The 24,621-nt window shown below is 51.4% G+C and overlaps 1 protein-coding gene across 11 annotated transcripts in view; it reads right to left on the bottom strand.

The window, feature by feature from the left end:
• SHANK3 (SH3 and multiple ankyrin repeat domains 3) overlaps window positions 1-24,621 on the bottom strand; it is a 389,687-nt gene that overhangs the window by 51,563 nt on the left and 313,503 nt on the right. For all 11 annotated transcript variants that reach the window (XM_083835493.1, XM_083835500.1, XM_083835499.1 and 8 more), the window contains 2 exons: window positions 5,021-5,156; window positions 2,486-2,566 (listed from right to left, as the gene is read on the bottom strand). In XM_083835493.1, coding sequence (XP_083691619.1) covers window positions 2,486-2,566; window positions 5,021-5,156 — 217 coding nt within the window. The remainder of the gene's footprint in view (window positions 1-2,485; window positions 2,567-5,020; window positions 5,157-24,621) is intronic.

Below are 24,621 nucleotides of genomic sequence, written 5' to 3'. Positions count from 1 at the left end.
TGCAGGTGGAAATGGCCCACGCACTAACACCATCTTCCCCTCAGAAAAGGAGACCAGGCTCTGAACCTGCACACCGCTGAGGTGTGGGCATGCTGACCTGCATGGAAACGTGCCCTTTGCAGTAAAAGCAGGAGAGGTCAACCACCAGCAGACAAAGTGAGGGAGGAGAAACAACTCCACCTTCCCTATGCCAGGCTCCTTGGAGAGGCATGGTGGGACTGGCTGCAACATGCTCCCTGACCCACAAGACACGAAATAAGGACTAACTGCTAAAGTCTCCTGGAAGACATCGTGACCAAGACCAGGCATTGTCTACAGATTCCTCTCGTGGGAGAATGAGGCAGTTGTCACTCCCAGTCCCTCTCCAGGTAGAAGAGAGGCAGCATCTAGATGCACACTCCTCAGGGAGACCCAGAGGTCTCCCCTTTAATATATTCTCTGGCAGAGATATTTCTTAGCTTTTTGTGACTTCCCATTCCATGAGCTTGTATCCCTTCCCCTCACACCTGGCAGCTGTGCTTGTCAAAACACATGCAAGTTGTGCCCCATGCCCTCACGCGTGTACAGGTTGTCCCATGGTGATGTCCCACGCCCCACAGGCAGGTGTGTGTGCAGGTGTAAGACAAAGCGCCATGGTTTGTGTGTCTGTCCCCCTGCCAAGGCGCCTGCGTAAAGCCTGGCTTTGACCTGGGCTGGTGGTCGCCAAAGATGGGCCCGTGCAGCTGGGAACACGTTCTCCCAGAGGCAACAGGATGCCTGCGCAAGAAAACACCTATCATGCCAGCTAGAAACTGTCTTCAGGACCAGTAACTGGGAGTAAAAATATCAACCCCAGGGCCTGTGCAGTGTCTTTGCAAAGGGAAGAACAAAAAGTAGAATAAATGGGCTGTTCTAAATCTTTTCCTAATGGCTACTACTAAACACAGAGCCTTTGAGCTTAGTAATAAAGAGTCTGGGAAAGCAAGGAACAGGTTAGGGTGAGAAACAAGGCTGGGGGCTCAGCACAAAATCACAACGGCCATCAAGCAGTTGATGTGAACCCTTGGATACTATGATTTCTCTTCAAGCCTATGTTTGAGGGTGAACCCTAACCCTCTAGGTCTCCCTTCTTCAGAACCCCGCAGGCTATAAGGCCTGGTCATGCGTGTAGCACAGGGAGCAGAGCAGAGCGAGGAAGGTCACGGACCTTCCCCCAACGCCCTGACGAAGGGAGGCGCTGGGTCTGTGCCCAGGTTTCTCTCTCCCAGCAGGTCTCCTCTCGGCAGGAGAGCAGTGTGCCACGCGCAGGCTCTGTGCTGTGGCCAGCGAGCACAGCTGTGCACACCACCACATTCTCGCATGGCAAAGAGCTCAGCACAGCGAGCAGAAGCAGGAGCCAGGGCAGCCAGCAATGCCGTGCAAGGCTCGCTCAGTGGCTCTGCCGGGGCTCTCACCGTGGGCTTGCAGAACGCTCGGCTCGCTCCACGTCTGCCCTGCACAGCCGCTCTCAGCGGTGCCACACACGTGTGTAGCACAACTGCACCCTGAGCTCTCCAAAATGAGGGTGGAGACTGCCCTGCACCTCTTAGTGCCAGGCGGGACATGGGATGACCGTGACGCAGCCCTCCTGCCAGCCAGCCTGCCTGTTCAGTGCCGGCACCCACACCTCCACCGAGCCCCCTGCCCAGGGCCCTGTGGCCTCTGCCACACACGGGGACGGGGTGCTGCGAGACGGGCACACGAGCCCACGTGCAGCAAACAGACTGCACTTTGGGGGGGCATGAACGCTGACAGCCCTGCAGCCCTGGGCAGGTGGGATGCTATGGGGGCAGGCCAGGACACTGCAAAGGCGTGGGCTCAGCAGGGATGTCAATACAAGGGAAGAGCACGGGGCTCCATCACAGGGTACCTGGATGTGAGGACGGAGGGGGCGGGTGGAGCCGCTCTGAGAGAACACAGGAACATGGAGCTGCAAGCTGGGATGCTAAAGCATCTGGAAACGTGGGTAGGCTCTGTAGTGACAGCAGATCGTGTGAGCGTGTGAGCGTGTGTGCATGTGCATGTGTGTGTGTAAGGGAGGAGGGCAGCCCAGGGGGATGCCAGCTAATCTTGCAGCATGTGCTATCTGCCTAGAGGTAGAGGAAAATAAAAACAATAGGCTGCTCAGCGCATGTGAGGTGCAGGGTGCCCGAAGGACGGGGCACGGGGGAGGTGAGCCTCTCTGCATGCGCACAGAAGCTCCCAGCGCCCTGTCCCAGTCCATCTGCCTGCTGAGGTGGCACCGAGGAGCTGGTCTGGCTCTGTGGGGGTCCTGCGGGCACTTGGCCCCCCGCGCCCTGCACAGCACAGCAGGGACGTTGGTACGGGAGGAGCGCGTCGCCGCGAGCTCACGTTCATGCACCCCTCAGGAAAATGGATGCTGTGCGTGCTGCCTGCTCTCGCCCCAGCCCCCGCATGCTCGTCATGCTCCTCCGCATGCAGGCGCGAGCCCCGCGCCGCCGCTTACCCAGCTCCTCCAGCTCGGCTGTCATGGACTTGGACCGCAGCGTCAGGGTGGTGCTGGGCGCTCTCTTGGGAGGCGGCGGAGCTGAAAGGAAGAGAGACGGCATTTTGCATTTCTTGTCCAGGAACTTACGAGGAGTGGCCAGATGCAGGTGCCACTTCTTCTCCACAGCCTGGATCTCCTCGTACTCGCGGGATGAGGAGTCGCACTGCTGCAGAATCTTATTGAGGCTGCGCGTGGAGGCAAACTTCTTCATCGTCTCGGTCGCACGGTCCCGAGGGCTTGGGGCAGGCCCCGGCGCGGAGGGGCTGGAGGCTGCCGCAGGCACGTGCACGCTGCCCAGGCTCCCACAGCCCTCAGCGGAAGAGAGTCCAAGTCATGTCCCCGGGCTGCTCCTGCCCCCCTGCCGCTACCGGAGATGCTATGGCTATGAAAGCCTCTCGCGAATTAAATCTGTCTCAGGCAGCTGGCTGCCTGCCTGCGGGACTCAGCGCACAGCTTTGATGGCTGCTTCCCCTCCACACTCGCCATGGGTGGAGGGGTAGGAGGGAGAAGCAAGTCCAGGAGGCCTGATTCTCAGTCTCTCATCCCCGCCTCGGCGCGGCGCGTCCCCCAGCGAAACGCAGCCCACCCACCCTCGTCTCTGCTGGCTGGGGCCGTATCCAGGACGGGTGAGGCTCCTGCTGCCCTAGCGAAGCTCTGGAGGCGGCCGGCTCCGTGCCGGGCAGCGGCACATGGCCGGCGGGCGCTGTGCTGGGGCGCGGGGCTGCCCGGGGGTCCCTAGCCAGGCCGGCCCGCGGGTCCGCCCCGGAGGCGCTCCATGCCACGAGCCCACCGGCACAGGGACGAGTTGAAGGCTCTTCCTCTTCACTTCGGTGCCTCCTCCTCGCGCTCGCGCTGTGACAATACTGGCTTCAACGCTCAAGCATTGCCATGGCAACCAGAGCTTCAGGCTGGTGCTGGCGCTGCCTGCATCAGAGACCCCAACAGGGGCGGATTCAGACAGAAAACGCCAGTCCCACACAGGCCTCCATCGCCTGCAGGAAAAAAAGGCCCCAGCCGGGAGGGCCGGGGTGGGCCCCATCCCGTGGCACCACAGCCGGGCCCTGCCGGACGGCAGCAGTGGGGCTCGGCCCCAGTCCCTGGGCCCCGTGTTGGGGCAGCGGCCGTGCAGCTCCGCGGGCATGGCTCGGGGCGCCAGCAGCGACCGGGGGCTGCTCACCAGCTACGGGGCTGGGAGCATGAGAAGCAGTGAGTGGCACCAGTGGTGGTCCCGGCACCGGTTCCCAAGCCTCAGCCTTTCCCACAGCTCATGCTTTTGTGCAGCGACAATGTAATTACAGCGCTTGGTGCCAGCGTGCAGAGCTGCCTCCCTCCCCCACTCCCGGTGTGCCGGGCTGGGAGCGCCCCTCTGCTGTCCCCGCTCCCCAAAACCACCACGGCCCCGCAGGCACCTCCCCACACGTGGCCCCACGCAGGTGAGAGCAGGGCCGGGCAGGGAGAGCCTGCCCCGTGCCGGCTGCTCCCAGCGCGCCCCTGCCCTGCGCAGCTGTGTGCCACGATGTGCCCTGCCATGCACAGCTGGCTGTGCCCCTCCAGATGTACCCCTGCCCTCCACTGTTGGCTGCCCCTATCCTGAGGGCTGCCCTGCCCCATGAGCACATCAGCCCGCCCCCTTGGCCGCCGTCTGGCAGAGGGTCTCACCTCTGCCCTCAGCGCCTGGGGACAACGGGGCAAAGGCCCAAAGCAGGGGGCTCCACGGCCGCCTGTGCTCCCCGGAGCGGCCGGGCAGCCTCAGGACTGGCCATGCCCCCAGGAGCCCCCAGCCCGCGGACAGCTCCCATCCCCTCCAGGGAGGACAAGCTCCATCCCATCACCCCCCTGCACAACTTGGAGGCCGTCCTCCACCCTGGCATCCCCCGCATCCCCACCAGGTCAGTCCTCCAGGACAGCCCTGTGCTTTGCAGGGGCAGCCCCCACCCCTGCGGGGGCTGCTTCCCACCCAGTGCAGGGCGGGGGAAGTTCTGTGCCATGACACCCCTCGAGGCTGGGGGAGCCCCGGCTCCAGGGACAGGCTGCCGCTGGCACTAGAGGTCAGTGCCCAGACGGGGCCCAGCAGCGGCTCGGCTCCACGGAGGAGCTGGCATCCTGCTCCATCGAGAGCACCGAGCTCTGGAGCGAGAGCAGCGCTGCCGGAGCGCTGCAGCCCGGCAATGGTGGGCCTGCAGGAGGCCTGGCCAGCAGCTGCCAGCTGTGCCTGGCTTCCCCTTCAGCAGCAGAGCTCTGTCAGCCTCTCCACCCTCAGCCATCCCCACTGCACCACTCCCCACACATGTCCGGGTGTCCGTGCTGCGAGGACAAGCAGGGCTCCCACACGCAGCGCTCTCCGCTCCCAGCAGCCGCAGTGCTGCAGCGTCCTCCCGGCACGGCTGCTCCACGCCGCAGCTCCTCCCGGCATGGCCACGGGTTCTCTGAGCCCACTCATGCCCTGACAATGCCAGCCCTCCTGCTCACAGCACCGCCAAGCTCTGCACTTACCCTTTTTCCGAACAACTTCTTCTGATTCTGGCTTGCGGCTGACGGAAACAACTTTCATCACCAGGTGATTCCCCCCTTGCCGGATGAGCGAGACCACCTGCTTGTGCCCCACCTTCACCACGTTCACACCATTCACCTACAAAAAGAGAAACGGTCCAGTACAGAGATGGCTCTTGACAAAGAGAGAGGGCAAGGCCGATGGATGTCACAACACAGAAGCAGCCGCCTGTCTGCGTGGCCGAGCACACTCAGGCATTTAGGCTGCCTGGTGAGGTGCTGGGTGCCAGCAGCCCCAGCGTGCTAGAGAAGCCGGGGGAGCTGCGCCCGGCCGGTGCAAGCAGCACACGGTGGGGCAGCCGCCAGGCAGCAGAACCTCTGCCTTCTGGTCTCAACTTCGGTGGCTAGGGCTACCCACCCTTTGTTAAAAAAAAAACAGGTTTGCACACTTCTGCATTCACTTTTGAAATGTGCTGTATATTCTAGGACTGTTATTACTCTGGATACAAGATAATGAATGATGGCAAATAAGAGACAAGTGATTTTCTATGGGCAGGGCTACGGCAAAAACAGAAGCACTTGTGTTAATATTTACACTAATATTTATGTTACCAGAAGTGAACCACTCAAAAGATAGGTAATGACCGTAGTTAGGTTGCCCATAATTTCAAGATCAGAAGCTTTATATCCAGGCTGTTGCACGCCAGAGGCTTCAGGTCTCTACTCAAAGACACCAGGAGATGAAGAATTTAAGCCCTACCCCTGAATGTTCCAACTGCTTGGTAACTGCCACTGCTTACCCCCCAGTCCCTATATTAAACTAGCATGAAATCAAACTTCAGCCGCTGGTTCTCGTGACGCCTTTCCTTATTGTGCAGCACCTTCCCCACTACCGGCCTCATCCTCTGGACCTCACCCTCTGTGAACAGAAGTACAACTGAAATGCAGAACTGGCCTGGATGGAGGAAACTTTGACATTTCAAGAATGTTTCCTTTGCATTTGTTCCAACTCCAGCTGGAGATGTTTCATCTTAAGGTCTAAGGTGTTTTTATTAATACTAATTTGGGTAAATGTTGCTGTTTACATAATTAGAACTATGTAGGTTATTATAACACTTGTAATTCATGAGCCGTCGTGCGGTCTTCTGTGAAACACCATAAAAAATACAAAAAAGAAAATGCACTGAAGTCAGTTCTGAAACAGAACATCAAGATTTTCTAAGATACAAAGCTTTTGAAATACTCATTTTATTTCAATTATTTCTCTTATTCAACTTTCATGAAAATATAGGTTTTCCTCAAATAATAGGATTTTGATGAAATTACCAGCCTACTCTAGTTAAATCGCCTCTAAACCTTCTTTTTGGATCAGCTGTATTGAACGGAGTGAATTCTGCAGCGTGGTTACCCTGCATTTTCTCCCAGTCCTGAACCACTTCATGAGTTATCCCTTGCAAGCAATGTGGTTTTTCGAAACACATCTAAACAGCAGACTCTGGGGCTGCACGGCACCTTCCAGTGCCAGCCCCCTTTTTGCCCTGCTTCTTTCATCTAAGGCCCTCCCTCCCCCTGCTCCCCGCACCTTCAGAGCCACCAGCCCCTGGCCGCTGCCCCTGCCTGCAGCTCTGCGCAGGAGGCAGAGCCTCGTGGGGCTGATCCATCCCGGTTCCTCCCTCTGCAGACAGCCCTGCTCCCGCCTGCCCAAACACTTCAGCCCGTGGGTCACCATACATTTAATTAGCAGTGATTTCAGGTTCATTTCTAAAACGTTTATGAAAGCACTGAGTAGCATCAGGTCTTGAACTAAATCCTGGAGAGACCACTAGAAGCACCAGCCAGCGATGATTTCTCACTGACAATTACTTGTCAAGACCTGTCATTTAGCAAATTTGTGAACCACTTAACATGCGCTCCACTGATTTCGTACACCACGGACTTTGTAATGGGTATGTTATACAGTAGTAAACAAAGGCCCCCATAAAACTCTATTACATCTGAACAGTTATCTTTATCAAACAAATCTGACATCTCAGAGAAGGAAATTAAATTTGTTTTATGGGATTTTCTGGTGTTAATTATATTCTACTCTTTAATTCTTTACCAACTGCCTACAGTATCAGCGTGTCCATTTTTGCAAGAAACTGGTACCAGGCTCACAATTTTATAATTCAATGGATAATCTCTCTTGCCCCTTCTAAGCACCAGTGCTCTGCCAGTCTCCTGGCATTTCCCCAGTATCATAAAATTAAAAAATGCAAAAACTGAAAAATTACCACCTGGTAGATGCTGACAGCTTCACTTACTAATGGTTTGGAAAGTATTTCATCATCTGCATGTGATACAGGCACATCACCCTGCTCCTTTCCAAATAAAGAACAGAAATACTGATAGAACACGCCTGTGCTTTCTGTTTCATTTTTAATCATCCAAACACGTCCACCCAAATGGGCAGCAGTTCAGATTTTTTAGGTTACTCCAATAGAAAGAAGCAGGAGTGGGAAGCTCTGACCTTGTGGGCTGTAACGGTGATATTTCCACCCTCTTCTCCATCTTGTTGCAGCACTTATGGCAGAAGCCAGAGTACGTGGTCTCCAGGAGAGCATTAACTCCTGTGGCTCCACCTGGCAGAAGCACGATCTGGTCAGGACCCAAGCATCCATATTCTGTTGGTATTCTGGCAGGCTGCTGAGGTTTTTGCTGACAGCTCAAATGACAGATGGAAAATGTGGATTTTCAATTGTTTATACCTTAGTGAGACCAGGGATGAAAAAGGTACCAACATGGCCAGACAGCTTTTTGCCCAATGTGTTTTAAAAGTGCCCATAGATGGACAACTCCTAAAAAAGCCGTAAGACACCAATTCACGTTGTACAGCACAATTTCACTCCACTGCTGGGCACTCCTTGACTGATGAGCAAACAAGCAGCAGAGAGAGCAACACTGACCTGATGAAGCACCCTAAGGACCCAGCCAAAAAAGACAAGAAAAACACGATGCTGGGCAGTAAGCGCTAAGTCTCAGCGCTACACTTGTCCAGGGAAGCTGACCTGACCCTGTGACTCTGAAACATCCTTGGCCAGAAGGACGTCAACCCACAGCCACAACCAAGCTGGCCAGAAATGTGCCAGAGCCAGGTTAGGTTACAAAATCTGCCAAGGAAGGCTCGATCACTGGGGTGTGAATGTGAATAATTTGGCCTATGGGAAAAAATAACATCTCTGCCGCTGATTAGGAGAGAGGGAACAGCACATTAAAGGTCTTCCAGTGACAACCGCAAAGTATTAGTCACATGTTGCCAGGCCTTTTATTTGAAAGATGGAATAAAACCAGACAGGTTTGCAAAAACAGGAAGCTGTAGCTAAACCTGACCCACAGGAGATGACATCCTGCAGAAAGCCGGTAAGAAAAGCAGTCAGGAGGCTAAAATAACACAGGAGGTCAAGAATGAACACCATACAACTATACAGCACAGCTAATCACAGAGGAGACTGGTCAGACAATTGCGTGCACCATAAATAAATTCAGAACTGCATTGACTCAATATGGCACAGTAAGCTGCATGTTCCGAGACCACAGAGCCTGGACACCAAGGCTGGTTTTATAACCTATAAGGAGCTGAGCTCTCATTAGCAGTGAGTAAGCCGGTGGTTCGAGATCCTGCTCAGCAGTGGGACGGGAGATCTGGCAGCAGACAGCACCTTTCAGCCTACCTGCAGGCTGCTGGATGAAGCCACAACAGCCAGAGACCTTCGGTGTGAGGCGCCTGGCAGGGAGAACAGCCTGCGGTTTGCTGACGATGCTGATCTGCTGAACCCGGAGAATATCTTAGCCAAGACATCCCCCCGCCTTCCAGCAAGACTGAAACGTCAGAAACGCATTCTCAGGAGCACAATACCATCTCCCACAGGAGGAAGAAAAGTACTTAGACAAAAAGAGGAGGCAGCGAAATGAACAAAGCAAACTGTTTCATCTCTCTGAACAGACCCACTGCACGGAGGATCCCTGTCATGCAGACAGCCCTGGGCTGTCTGACGACGTTCGAGTGACACACGGGAATCGCCTGAGACACACACAAAAATCAGTTTTTGGTCCCAGTCTGTGAAGTGCACATATTAATTTTCAAGACGGGCAGCTGGAAGTCCTCCCCTTGAATTAAACACTCCAAGCACTTGCTGGCCATCAAACAGGGAGGCGTGTCAGAATGGGAAAGATCAGACACACAGTGGTAGAAACATGACTAGTTTTGATCCAGCAATAGATAAAAACTTCCAGTTCCTTGGATACATGTGCCTGATGAGGATGCCCAGCTCTTGGAGATACACTTTTGGCCTGGAAGAAGGCCAAATCAAGAATCAAACCATGCAGAAAGTGGCTACAAAACATACATGCGCAGAAATCTGAGGACACTATGTCAAAGTCTGTGGACATTATAAACTGATGCAACTATTTTTTGAGTAGCCAAATGATGCAACAGAGCTGATGAACTCCAGGAGGACTCCCAGGCTGAATGAATGTGCATAAGGTGGCAAATGGATCACCGTGAAGATAAACGCAAAGTACTGCTTTTAGGGAAAATCCATCTGAACCATGCTACACAATGCTGAACATGGAGCTGGTGGGTACAGCTCCAGAAAGGTTTTGGAGCTGATGCTGACAGCTCTCAAAATCATGGGCATGGTGCACAACAGCAGCCAAAAAAAAACACACCACTAACCAACAAAATATATCAGAAAAGAGATGGAAAGAAGGCAGGCAATGTCATTAGGGGCTATGCTGATCCTGCACATGCAAGCCTTCAGAGCTGTGTGTGGTTCTGGATCAGCATCTCAAGGGGGAAGTGGTGGAGCTAGAGAAGGTCTGGGGAAGGACAGCTAAAATTGGGATGGAGCAACTGCCCTACGATGAGAGACTGAGAATGCTGGGACTCTCCAGCCTGGAGAGAAGGCTCAGAGGGACACATGGCCAAGGCTTACAAAGCCACCCAAGGCAGTGGATACAGTAAATGCAGATCTGCTCTTCACCAAATGGCGCAGCATTAGAAGGAGAGGGCTCACAATGAAACCAGTGGCAGATCAGATACAGACAAAGCAAGTCTTCTTTACACAACAGACAATTGTCTTCCAGATACAGGGCATGGGAGGCCATAGCGGTAGACAGTCCTGTCAGATTCAGAAAGAGATTAGATGAAGACCTGGAGAGCAGATCCATGCACAGATACTAACAGGACTGAGCAGGATCATTCCTGCTAATGTCCCCAGAACAACGATGTTGGATGCTGGAAGGCACGACGGGAATGGACAACCCAAAATGGCCGGGCACACGTGCTCTCCTTAAGAGCATCTTCTAATGCTCCTGTCACAGACAGGGAACTGAGCTAATGGACCATTAATCTGGCCCAGCAGGGCATTTCATACTTTCAGTCTGATCCCTTTCAGCAGTTGACAAGGATACAAAACTTTAGCAATCTGTCACAGGAGAAAGCCAACTGTACCCTGGGCTGCACCAGCACCGCGTGGGCAGCAGGGCAGGGAGGGGATTGTCCCCCTCCGCTCCGCTCTCCTGAGACCCCACCTGGAGCCTGCGTTCAGCTCCGGGCCCAGCACCAGGACAGGGACGTGGCAGAGCGAGGCCGGAGGAGGCCACGAGGATGCTGCAGGGGCTGGAGCCCCTCTGCTGCGGGGCCGGGCTGAGGGAGCTGGGGGTGCTCAGCCTGGAGAAGAGAAGGCTCCGGGGAGAGCTCCCAGCGGGCTGCCGGGGCCCGAAGGGGCTGCAGGAGGGCTGGGGAGGGACTCTGTGCCGGGGGGTAGGGGTAGGGCAGGGGGAATGGCTTTAAACTAACAGATTTAGATTAGAAATAAGGAAGAACTTCTTTACCATGAGGGTGGTGAGGCACTGGAACAGGTTGCACAGAGAAGTTGTGGATGCCCCATCCCTGGAAGTGTTTAAGGCCAGGCTGGACGGGGCTGTGAGCAACCTGGTGTAGTGCAAGGTGTCCCTGCCCACAGCAGGGGGCTTGGAATTAGATGATATTTTAGGTCCCTTCCAACCCAAACCATTCCATGATTCTGATTCTGCGATAACGTCCTCATTCTCCTGGTATCTCCACGTTGCTTTTCCAGCCTGAATTTGTATTTTTTGAACACAGCTGTCTACAGGGGTGGATATTATTCCAAATAAGCTCTTATGTGATTTGAGCAATTGTACAAATACTTCCACCCTGTGACTGACCAATGAACCCCTACAGCAGATGAAAGCTCTGAAAAGAAAGGCAAGGGCTATGTGTTCCTGAAACTCAGGGAGTGACTGGCCAGAGCAGCTGCAAAGAAAGCTGAATCTGCCTCAACAGAAGGGGACCGGAGGACGGCCTTTGCTCTAGATCAGCTGGCTACAGCAGCTGAGAGCTCACCCAGCTGTACCAGCTGGGGATGCACCAGCTCTGCAACTTCTCTGCACCAAGCACTGCACGGACCACAGCGGCACATTCCACGGCGATTTGCTGACAACCTTGGTGTGTTGCTGCTTTCCACATTTGTTCCCTGTCTGAAAACCCTGAAGATCTGGAGTTTGGATTACTTTTCTCCAGGTGGAATTCACCACGTATTTTAAAAGAGACTAATTTTCTTATTTGTTTACCCTTCCTGTCTTTCCCTGCTTTGTTCCTTCTTTGTTCTTTCATATATTCATCTTACAGGTGTCCTGAACACTGATAATTTAGATAATGTAGGGAACTGCTAAACTGATTTTTGCCTACCACTGCGGCTCTTCACTAGAGCTCCTTACACCACTGCTGGCAGCCCCAGAACATACTCCTGACTGTGACCTTTCATTACTCCAAATCTTGCTCCTGAACTATATGCCTGGAAGCAGTTTCCCTCTTACAGCAGGTTAACTTCTCTGCTACAAAAAAAAAAAAAAGAAAGCCAAAAAAAAAAAAAGCCACATCTCCAGAAAATTTTGGGACAACAAAAAACAGTACCCAGCTTCCTTGAAAGTTATTGCCTGCACACATGGTGGGCTGAGTCCCCACAAGTTCCTGAGATACAAGTCTGGGTTCAGCACATCTGGCTATTCTGAAGCATTTGAGAAAAATTCCTGAAGGAGATGCGACCTATGTGGAGACCAATGGTATGTTCAGCAGTCCCTAGCATGGTGGCAGCAATGTGACAAACTAAGTATTTCCAGCTGAAGTCAGACTGTTGGTAAAAAAAGAACAGAAAACTGCCCCCTTGCAAGAAAGGAATTGCTTAACAGTTTATGACAATGTAATGTTTGATTGCTAAAGGATGATAAAATGACTATCCCTGCAGGTTGGACCAGGGAGGTGATCGTCCCCCTGTCCTCAGCTCTGGTGAGGCCGCACCTCGAGTGCCGGGTTCAGCTTTGGGCCCCTCACTACCAGAAGGACGTCGAGGCCCTGGAGCGTGTCCAGAGCAGGGCTACGAAGCTGGGGAAGGGCCTGGGACACAGGTCCTGTGAGGAGCGGCTGAGGGAGCTGGGGGGGTTTGGGCTGGAGAAGAGGAGGCTCAGGGGAGACCTCATTGCTCCCTACAACCACCTGAAGGGAAGCTGTGGGGAGCTGGGGTCGGCCTCTTCTCACAGGTAACCAGTGACAGGACCAGAGGGAACGGCCTCAAGTTGTGCCAGGGGAGGTTCAGGTTGGAAACGAGGAGACATTTCTTCCCAGAAAGAGCGGTCAGGTGTTGGGACGGGTTGCCCAGGGACGTGGTGGCGCCACCGTCCCTGGGGGTGTTCAAGGAGAGGTTGGACCTGGTGCTTAGGGACATGGTTTGTTGGGTGACATTGGTAGCAGGGGTATGGTTGGACCAGACGACCACGGAGGTCTCTTCCAACCTTAATGGTTCTATGATTCTGGACTCTTCAATAAATCACCACAGTAGTGCAAATTCCCAGGAATAGCAAGAGTTTCTTAGGGGAATGCCAGCGCTGAAGCCTGAAATAAGATTCTTCTTCTCCAGAGCTTTGTTATGCCCTTCTACCCAAAGAACACCTGGCCCAACAACCAGGGGATGCAGACTGCTAGAGGGAACCGAGGGCAATAAATCTTCACCAACAGGAACAAACCTGTATGCCACTGCATGTGCTGATTGCCAACTTCATCCCCTCAGTGTTTCAAAACTCTCATGCTGGAGAAAGCTTCCAAGATACTCCAGATCCTAAGTCACTCCTTTTGGGAACTTGAGCTCTAAACTGTCTTTCCCATGTCTCCCAGGCAATCTCATTCTCTGGGCATAGCATGTACTGGTGCAGAAATGCTTTGAAACAGGATTTCACTGAAATTCATGATCACAGTTATCCAGGGGAACTTCTGCGTATACACTGAGACCTGCCACGAGCAGGACCCCCAGAACAGACCCCCCACAAACCAGGCAATGGAACTCAAACCTGATCGAGTGAAAGATGAACCTGCCCGTGGAGGGGGCGGGCTGGGTGATCTTTAAGGTCCCTTCCAACCCAAACCACTCTGATTCCATGAATTAAACACCTGCGCACCAGGGCTCCTGCCTTCATGTGCTGAACAAGATGGACTCCTTAAGCCTCCCAAACCTTTTTTCATGTTGTGAATCACTTTGAGGCCCTTGTTTGAATTCCACTCAGTAACTTCAGATTCATCCTGTGGTGTGAATTCCTTACTTGCACAAAGTAATGCTTTAGTAATCTTCCAAAGCTGCAACTAGATATGCAAGTTCACATAACTCTTAAAGCTTATCCTTTACATATACAAACAAAACATCTCTGCCACATCCTACGCAATCAGCTAATGTTAACACAATTATCTTGGAGAAACCCATGTCTTTTGCTGAATTATATTTTCCAGGGTAATCTCATACCGTGTAACCTGGAATCTTTGCTTGCAGACACATTACATTGCATGGGCTGCTGGAATATGGCTGCTTTGTCAGGAAAGCCAGACCATTCTGCAGCAGTGCCTTTACAGGTAGCTATTCCCCCACCATGCGTGACACCTTCAGTCCTTACAAATGCAGCTTGTGTGTCACTATTTTGGAACAGTGATAGAAGTGTTGAGCTGCAGGGATAAAAATCTGTAATGAAGCCTGGTTGGTAATGGCTCCATGCACTGGTACCTTCTCCTTAGCAGATGCTTTCTGAAATGCACCACTGAATGATTTTGTAAAGCATCTAAGCCATACTCTCTCTGTTAATTCCACTTAACGTACATTTATTTATACACAAATCACATGGCTATTAAGGAAGTCAAAACAGGCTATGTAAACACAGTCTTCACTTTAGCCAGTCCTATGATGCTGTCAAGAAAGGACAGCAGGTTTATTTCCACCTTCCATGGAACCACACTGTATTTTACTACCTGTATTTTCCTTCCCTAATTCTTTGTTGTGTTCCAAATTATTCTTTATTTTATGCAGCACTGGTGTTGATCTAAACAAGCTGAAGCTTCCTGAATCACCTATTTTACACCTTCAGAGTATTAGAATAGCAACAGCCTTCTACCAACTCTTTGAAATTTCATAGATTAGCAAGATTTTGAGGTATTAACATCAGTGGTTCAGACAACTCCTCAGCAAGGCTCTTTTAGACACTTGGGTATATGTTATTCAAGACTGTTAATTTGAGTATGTTTATTTTTAGCAAATACTATCTCACTTTCTCCTTGGTTACAGCTGGGAAACTTTCTGTTCCAAGCACATCATATGGATAGATACATCCTCCTGATTTGTTCCAAACTCAGAACAGAACATTTTTACTTTTTTTTTTTTTCACCAGAATATGCAATTTTATCATTTGCATATAGAAATGGATCTCTACCGGATTTTTTTTTTTTTGCCTCTAATGCTTAAAAATTTCTTATTATTTTTACATATTGGCCTTTGATATTTCCTTTGGCTTCCCTTATCAACCTCCTACGTACTTTAGCTCAAATTATCTGCATTTCCTTCTCTTTTACTTGCTAACCTTTCCAGTAAGAAGGGGATACTGTGGCTATAAGTAATATTTAACTGCTCCTTCATTATCTCACTGAAGTGGGGCGATGTCTTGCCCAGCAGTTTTTTTTTTCTTCCCCTGACTTTTGGGCTGCATTTAGCAATGTGTCCTCAAATAACCTGTAGATTTTCTTCATTATGTAAAATTGATATACCCAAGTATCAAAAACTCTGAGATTCAGAAAAATGACACTCCCATCCTCAGGAGATGCTCGCAGTTTGCTGACATGCTCCACACATGTAAATCACAGCAGATCACGACCATCAGATCTACTACTACTCCTGCACATTTTTATCGGAGCGATCAATTCTTTTTTTTTTTTTTATTGTGTCAAATGAAATTAATCCTAGATTACAGTATCTTACACCAAGAATATTTCACTAGTGACAGAAGAGATATTCAGAATATGCTCCCTGGCTGAACCAACTTCTGACATCAGAGGTTTTCTCCTTACCCATAAGGAAAGGCAGCCAACAGGGTCTCTTCAGTACCAAACAGGCACTACCCCAGACCAGGCAGAGGTCTATACACCTGACTGTTTGGGCAGTCATATCCCAGGTCAATTGTTAATTTCAATTTTCTCCTAACAATGCTTATGTACAACTATATAGCATAGACATATATAATGAAAATATCCACAGATTTATATCCATATTTGTATTTGATGTCCATAAGTTTAGCGTGTATATGCACATATGCATGCATAAAATGAAAATGTACTTCCAAAGGCTGTCTACATCACTACTTACAGGCTCCTCAAGTTAAAATCCAAGTATCTAAAGAAGGTCAGGCTTAGAGGAAGGTAAAGAAGGCTAGATACTGCAGACAGTATTCTTGAGCACTGGTCAGATAAGAGAAGATTTTCAAAATCCCATGCCCTGATAGGTCAAAGCTTTGACATTATACCCTTCAGACAGGAAACATCTACAGCTAGTCCCGTAACTGTGGCACTTTCCCAGCCTGATGCTGTCCCACTGACTCCAACTAGGCAGGTGAGCACTAATTGCATAAGTGTAATTGCCCATGTGCATTTTGTTCTGGCGCTGAGCATGGAAAGGCAGTCATTTGGGTGCCCTATGCGGAATCTGCCCGATTCAAATTCTGCTTCATTCAGAGATATCTCACAAAGCCCACCACTGAGCTCTGCACAACCCCTTTATCTTTGCAATTTGAAAGCTTCCCTCAAGAAGCAACGCATCTTCATACTCCTGCATTTCACCCAGCTAGAAACATCTTCATACTCCTTCATTTCACCCAGCTAGATGGTATTCTAACATCCACATCCATTCCTCCTGCCTTTTAAAGATTTTCTGTCAATAACCAGAGCATTGTCCACAAGCACTTCAAACTCTGATGTATGCACATCCAAACGCTCAAGCACAGACACTTTTTGCCTTAGCAGTATCTGTAGCATTTACTGACCCAGGCTGTCTGAATGTAGCATAGAGGGAAGAGCCCACCCCACTCCAATACTTCTGCCAAACCTTACAGTTCCAAGTGAAAGGGCCTAGAAGACGTGCACTGGATACCATATTCCTAGGAAAATGCAGTCCTGATCAGGTAACCTTCCCTTCTCCTTCAATTCTCCTACTTATGTGCATCCTTCGTCCATGGGTCTGCCATGCAGCACCACCAAGTGAAGAAGCTGCAACAGGAGACTGAGTTCCCAGCCAGGGAGACTACAGCACTGCTCTCCCCAACCCTGCGTCTCACCTGCAGGCTGCAGCACTGGCAATGATGTTAGTACACGACGCCCTTCAGAATGGAGACGCCTCTCAAAGGCAACCTGGAGGACACGAGCCCTGCTGAAAGCCCTGGAGAGCTGCTGGCAGTTCCACCCCAGCTACCACACAGAGCCTTCCACTGCGCTGCTCTCAGTAAGGCAGTCTTTGCACTCAGAGCCTCCCTTCTCAGATACCTCTGCTGCAAACTACAGGAGATGAGGGCATCTTCCTCAATGCTTCTGTCAAATGGAGAGTATTTAAAAATGGAGAGAGCTCTGACTTGGAAGGACAAAGCTCAGGAAAGGAAAGAGACAGTGTTCAGTTCTGCTGAGTGACCCTGTTCTGGAAAAAGGTGGGAATCTTATTTATGACCTTGCTCATTACCCTAGCCAACGTTACTGTCACAGGAAAGGCTTACTGGTGATACACCCAGGAAAAACCTGGACCAGCTCAAATGCTGATGTGGAGAGAAGGATTTTAAATTAGGTTCATCAGGGAACAGGGACCTGAGCTTACAGATTAGACAGGTATGGAGGAAAAGGTCCACAGGGGACATTCATATTCTTGCCCAGAGGACCAAGCATTCAGAGGCCAGGTTCATTCAGGTTCCCAGAGGATGGACAACAAGCAGAAAGAACTACATGTCCTGGTGTGGCCGCAGGGCTGGTTAGACATGGTCGCAGAAACGGTTAGACTCACCGAGAGCCACTGAGGGCAGCCCACATTCATCAGGAGGTGGCCACAGCTGCCTGCAGGCTGCTCAGGAAGGACAGGGAGGTGTCCCCATGCGATGGAGCTCCTGACCGCACGGTGCTGCAGTGAGGAGGCACAGCGGTGCCTTCTGAGAGCCTCTGGATCCAGACAGGGAAGGGGAGGGACGCTGGGTCTGTTACAGATACCCGAGAGGAGGTGGTGGCTGAGGCTGCCCACAACCAGCTAGGGAAGTCTCGCAAGCCCTCATCCTCTCCAGGATTCTGACCACCCGGACATCTGCTGGGAAGACAGTGAATCACGGGAATCCAGAAGGGTCCCAGACCACTGGTGACAATCCCCTAACACGAACACTGGAGGGGGTTGTCAGAGCTGGCCCCCTGCTTGACTTGCTGCCCACAAACAGGGGAAAACTGGTGGTGAATGTGAACACAGGGCAGCTGGGGCTGCAGCAGCTGCCAGAGGGCTGTGTTCAGGATCTGGAGGAAGGCTTGAAAGGTGAGTAGCAGAATTAGGATCCTGAGGTCCAGGACTGACAGCAGCTTACTTAGGGGAAGCTGGGAAGTAATTCCTGGAAAGCAGCCACAAAGGGAAGGTGGTTCAGACCAGAAGGGAAGAAGGGTCTGGACCCAGTTCACATGACAAATAAACTAAAAAAAAAGCAGCCTACAACTGCTTGCAAGGCACCTGGAGATCAGTGAGCCGGACTCTTCAGGAAGTAGCAGATGATGGAACGAGCACAGCCAGCAGCCACAAACTGCCTTGGGGCATCCAGGCTGGACTTGGACCTTAGGAAAAAAATTCTGAGCAGGGTGGTGCAGCCCCACAACAAGTCACCAGAAAGTCTGCAGCAAGACAATTCTGCGTGACGGGAAGTAAAATAAAACGCATGTTCCTTGCAGAGACCGGTCAAGTTATACTACCATGTAAGTACAGTTGATGAAGTTATCTCTAGCAACACAGTGACAGTGTGGCTTTCCAGAATATACACAAGATAAAGTCAGGCCTAGATGGGTAGCAGAGGGTCTGGTGTATGGCACAACAGCCTCGCTACTGCAATATAGATTAACACACCAAGATACGATGGCCTCTGCAGTGATGATCTTGAGGCAAGTCTTAGCACTGTGATGAAACCTTGTGCTACTGAGGTTCTTGGCCCACCATGAGCTGGAGATGACTTCTGTGAGCCAGACTGACTGCACTGAGAGAATGAGATGGGGGGAATGAACCAGATCTCTTCCTGAGGCAATGGGAAGATCATGCTCAGAAACATGTGCAAAGGCTGAACCTCCCAAGGAAAGCGTTGTGTCAGGAAGGGTTTCTTTCCTCCATGTGTGCTGCTGGAAGACTGCAAACGGCACCAACTCACAGCTACCTCAGGATCACTTCTGAGTCTCCAGACAGGTCAGCACCTCAAGCATACGGACACCACAGAAGCCTCTGAATTCACACTGCGGACGCATTGCAGGTTTCTTGTCAGGGCTTTGCCAGCCATAATCCCAAGAAGTGCCAGTGGTGATTGCACATCCAGCTATATTCACAGTGTCAGTAACACCCTGAGGTCAGCAGTTCCTCTGAGAGAACCCCCCGACAGCACAGGGAACAAATACTGAATGCTCCAAGGAGCGGCTTCATGTTTGGTATTTCTCACCTGCAGTGCTACAGAAAATGTGCTTTTTGGCAGGAGTCTGCAGTGCTGGGATTCACTTGACAGAATGTGCTGTCTATAAAATGGGCACCTACCCCAAAAAATTTGCCCTGCAATCCCTGTCCAGACAGGGAAGAGCTGGTCAGTGAACCCAGCAGACCTTGAGTACAATATGTCACACCCTAAGGCAGACCTCAGGTTAGGTTAGATGAATTAATTACTCTCTGATTTCCACCATCACATTCATTTGGATTCTGCAGACAGAACTGGCAGCTTAGACAAGGCTCCCAGGCGTAGGCACCCAGGTACGTGCAGCCTGAAGTGAGGTGAGATGAACCCCACCACAGACCTCTACCAAAGGCAGGGTATTGAGATCCCCTGCAACTCTGTTGTCACAGCAGCCCTGTGGGTTATAGGACCGCAGCTGTATTTAGGAAATTGGAGTGCCCCAGGGAATGCTGGCACCTGGAAATGTGAACAAGAACATTGACGAGCCAGTGTTAGCCAAGCTAACCAGAGAAAATCAGCCACACAGCTTCATGTGAGAGTTGGCTTCCAACCACTCTACTTGGAGCACACGTGATGGAAGTACAGTTAAAGAGATGCTGAGTAAACACTGAGGTTACTTATCTAGTTATTTCTATACATAGAAATACCGTGGGAGGTGGTGATCTCAGTGCTGGAAGATCAAGGGCAGAGCTCAATGCCTCTGATCTGTCTGCCCTAAGCAAGCAGAAGCCCTGGAACTTTCTGTCCCTTCACATCCCCAAACAGCCCATACCAACCGACAGGACAGGCAGGCCTGCCCATGGCTGATCTGAACCACACTCATCACAGACAGGGACGGTTAGTCACTAAGAAGGTAGCGTGGCCTTTTCACTGGTGACGAACTGATGCTCTTCCTTTGACCTGAGGACATACAGTCACTTAACTCAGTTCATGTTTTTGTTTTAGCGTTAAGAATCTGAAAATAGGATCTTTTTGTTCTTGGATCAGCAGATAACAAAGATGCTGAGCAGGTACTGCTGAAATTTCACCTGGACTGTTTTTCTGGAAATTTGGGTAGAAGCACTTCTTGGAGGTCTCAGGGCTTTTGCTAGGTAAATGAACAAAGCAGGGAGCATGCCCATCTGAAAGCACAACCAGCCATGCAGTTTGAAGCCAGACAGAGTGGCCATGTGTATCGGGTCTATGTGGCAAAGGTTTGCTAGATGGGGGGGCGCAAAGATGGCTTCTGTGAGAAGAGTCCAGAAGCTGACCCGTGTTAGAAAAGGGTCAGCTCCATCTGGCTCCAAAAGGGACCCACCACTGGCCAGAGCTGAGCCAATGAACGATGATGGTTGTGCCTCTGGGAGAGCAGATTTAAGAAAGGGGAAAAAAACTGCTGGGGAACAGCAGCTGGGAGAGAGGGGTGAGACCCAGCCCTGCAGCCCCCAAGGTGAGTGCAGCAGGAGGCAGGAGGTGCTCCAGGCTCACAGCAGCAGTTCCCCTGCGGCCTGGGGAGAGGCCCCTGGTGGAGCAGGCTGTCCCCCTGCAGCCCACGGGTCCCACACGGAGCAGATCTCCACGCTGCAGCCCGTGGAGGAGCCCCCGGTGGAGCAGGTGGATGTGGCCTGGAGGAGGCCGCGGCCTGTGGAGAGCCCCCGCAGGAGCAGGCCCCGGGCCGGAGCTGCAGCCCGTGGAGAGGAGCCCACGCAGGAGCAGGGTGTTTTTAGTTGGCTTTTAGTTTCTCACTGTTCTAGTCTGCTAGTGGTAGGCAATAAATTACATCAATCTCCCTACTCTGAGTCTGTTTTGCCTGTCACGATGATTATTGAGTGATCTCCCCGTCCTTATCTCAACCCTTGAGCCCTTTTCATCTTATTTTGTTCCCCTTTTTCTTTGAGGAGGGGGAGTAAGAGAGTGGTTGTGGTGGAGTTCAGCTGCCTAGCTGAGTAAAACCATCACACCATGGCAGGACCAAGGATGGAAAAGGGGGTTATGAAGTGAATGAAAAAATACATCCTAGAGTGAGTAGCAGCTCATGAAAATATGCTGAAGGATTGCAAGACTGACAAAAGCAACCCAGAACAGAGGGGATGCCAACGTTCTGAGTTCAGCCAGCCTGAAGGACAGCAGATAAGCAGAAATGCTCTGTCCAGGCTCATAACGGACATGAAAGCAGCATTCATGCACCTCTCTGTTCTGCTTGTGTGATATGCAAAATGATCTGTGCATTCCACCTGTCCTGCTGTCTTTATTCTCCTCAATGTGTCAGATGCCTGCCACCCCTCTCACAATCAGGTGCCAGACATCTTACAGTCTCCCTACATGCTTACAATCTAGACAGCGGGTAAAATCTTAAGTAATAATAAAAGTGCGATCTGATTCCCACCCAAAATACGCTGCAGCAAACGAGGGCTGAGTCAACATACAAAAGCAGAAGGTCTAGCACTTGTTACAGATGCATATGGTTCGCTGGGATTTAAAAAATGAACCTGTTCAGTCCAGTACGATGAGAAGGCTTAGCTTTCCAGAGAGAGAGGACTTGAGGAATGATGAAGGAAAAGAGAAGAAGCAAAAAGCCCAGAATCCTAGGAAAAAAAAAAAACAAAAAACGAGATGGTATCTCTCTGTGGAATGAGAGCAAGGGCCAGATATTCCAGTCTATTATGGTATTTAAGAGTTGCAAATGCTTCTTGGAAGGTCAGGGACTTGGTTGCTGTACGGGCCTCAGCAAAATTTTAAACACACTTCTAATACTTGAATTTCTGTTGACAGATGGCATTGCAGGACTGAGGTTACTTCTCTCCACAGCTCCTGCTTCCTCGGCCACAGTGCAGAGACAGAAGAGGCTCAGAGGCGAAGATGCATGAGGCAGCCCAGCCCAGCCCAGCCCAGCCAGGGCTCTGTTAAAAATGGGATCAGCAGGAGATGAACCCCAGTGGCAAAGGGAGAGCAGGCAGAACACATGAATAGGTAATGCCTGCAGACACGATGACGGGTTGTTACTATTAGATTAAGTGATTAAAGGCTAACCACCATAACCATAAAGGAGCAGAGAACAATGGCAGGTGGAGGAACCTGGCCAGTGCTAATGGAGCACCCTGCCTCAGCTGCTCCCAGGGCTACCACAGGAGGAGCCTCGGCCCCAGCCCAGGTCCAACACCCACCAGGTGAGTTGATGGGAGGCTCTCTCCGGGCCACCCTGCAGACCAAGGGGCACTACTGAGGGGCACAGGACACGTTATGGGCTTCCAGCAGGAGCATTCAGGGATTGTGCAAGACCTGCTGAGATCAGTGAAAAGACCAAAAGCTGGAGAAGGGGGGATGATGGTGAATCAGGTGAGTACAAGCACAGGAGAATAAAGGGAGAAGATGTGGAAGAAGCCAGCCGAGGGTAAAGAGGTCACTGGTCAGAATGACCAAGTGTCTGAGGCCAGCTTCTGGCAGATCCAGTGCATCAGGAGATCCAAGCACCAGCAACGGGAGTGGGTCTCAAGGGTTCACATACTCAGGTGCCAGTAACCAGCAATCCATATTGTCTTTATGCATATATGTATATAGTCTCTGTTGACAGGCTTTTGTTCTGATAAGTCAGTGGGGAGGACATGGTCAGGCCACCTGTCTGATTGTGCCTGCAGCATGCCGTGCATTTTCTCATCTGTGTGGCAGGCTGTGTGCATATGGATATATGGTACATCTGTATGTGTCCCCGCTGGGAACACATGCTAAACCTTGCTGCTGACTGAACCTGGGGACCTGGAGCTGCAGCAGCCTTGCATTTCACAGAATCACAGAATCACAGAATCGTCTAGGTTGGAAGAGACCTCCAAGATCACCGAGTCCAACCTCTGACCTAACACTAACAAGTCCTCCACTAAACCATATCGCTAAGCTCAACATCTAAAAGTCTTTTAAAGACCTCCAGGGATGGTGACTCAGCCACTTCCCTGGGCAGCCTGTTCCAATGCCTAACAACCCTTCCGGTAAAGAAGTTTTTCCTAACATCCAACCTAAACCTCTCCTGACGCAACTTTCGCCCATTCCCCCTCGTCCTGTCACCAGGCACGTAGGAGAACAGACCAACCCCCACCTCTCTACAGCCTCCTTTAAGGTAACTGTAGAGACCGATGAGGTTGCCCCTGAGCCTCCTCTTCTCCAGGCTGAACAAGCCCAGCTCCCTCAGCCGCTCCTCGTAAGACTTGTTCTCCAGACCCCTCACCAGCTTGGTCGCCCTTCTCTGGACTCGCTCGAGCACGTCCATGTCCTTCCTGTAGCGAGGGGCCCAAAACTGAACACAGTACTCGAGGTGTGGCCTCACCAGGGCCGAGTACAGGGGCACAATCACCTCCCTAGCCCTGCTGGCCACACTGCTTCTTATACAGGCCAGGATGCTGTTGGCCTTCTTGGCCACCTGGGCACACTGCTGGCTCATATTCAGCCGACTATCAACCAATACTCCCAGGTCCTTCTCGGCCAGGCAGCTTTCCAGCCACTCATCTCCCAGCCTGTAGCTCTGCTTGGGGTTGTTGTGCCCCAAGTGCAGGACCCGGCACTTGGCCTTGTTGAACTTCATGCAGTTGACCTCAGCCCATTGCTCCAGCCTATCCAGATCCTCCTGCAGAGCCTTCCTACCCTCGAGCAGATCGACACACGCACTTAGCTTGGTGTCATCTGCAAACTTACTGAGGGTGCACTCAATCCCCTCATCGAGATCATCGATAAAGATATTAAAGAGGACCGGCCCCAGTACCGAGCCCTGGGGGACTCCACTAGTGACCGGCCTCCAACCAGATTTGACTCCATTCACCACAACTCTTTGGGCCCGGCCATCCAGCCAGTTTCTAACCCAGTGAAGCGTACGCCAGTCCAAGCCATGAGCAGCCAGTTTCTTGAGGAGAATGTTGTGGGAAACGGTGTCAAAAGCCTTACTGAGGTCAAGGTAAACCACATCCACAGCCTTTCCCTCATCCACTAAGCGTGTCACGTTGTCATAGAAGGAGATCAGGTTCGTCAAGCAGGACCTGCCTTTCATAAACCCATGCTGACCGGGCCTGATCGCCTGGTTGCCCTGTAAGTGCCGTGTGATGACACTCAAGATAATCTGCTCCATGAGCTTTCCTGGCACTGAGGTCAAACTGACAGGCCTATAGTTCCCCGGGTCTGCCCTCCGGCCCTTCTTGTAGATGGGCGTCACGTTTGCTAGCCGCCAGTCAACCGGGACCTCCCCCGATAGCCAGGACTGCCGATAAATGACGGAAAGCGGCTTGGCCAGCTCCTCCGCCAGTTCTCTCAGTACCCTCGGGTGAACTTAATTTCCTGCGTGACTTAAAACTCCCGACAGTTACCAGGGAGTTGGCATTTTCCTGCTTCAAGATTATCTTTGTCTATTCTTCCTGGAGGTGTCTGATGAAATTTTCCACCTTCACACAATTAGGCAGAAGTTTTCCAGTATGAACAGAGACCAGTCTCACTGAAGAAAGTATCGGGTGAGGACACCAACACTAAGATGTCCGTGCAATTTTGATCTGAATTTAACACATCTCTAATACATACAC

Source organism: Anser anser, assembly GCF_964211835.1.
Source record: "Anser anser genome assembly, chromosome: 1".
NCBI lineage: Eukaryota > Metazoa > Chordata > Aves > Anseriformes > Anatidae > Anser > Anser anser.
This window is presented reverse-complemented; position numbering and strand designations above follow the sequence as displayed.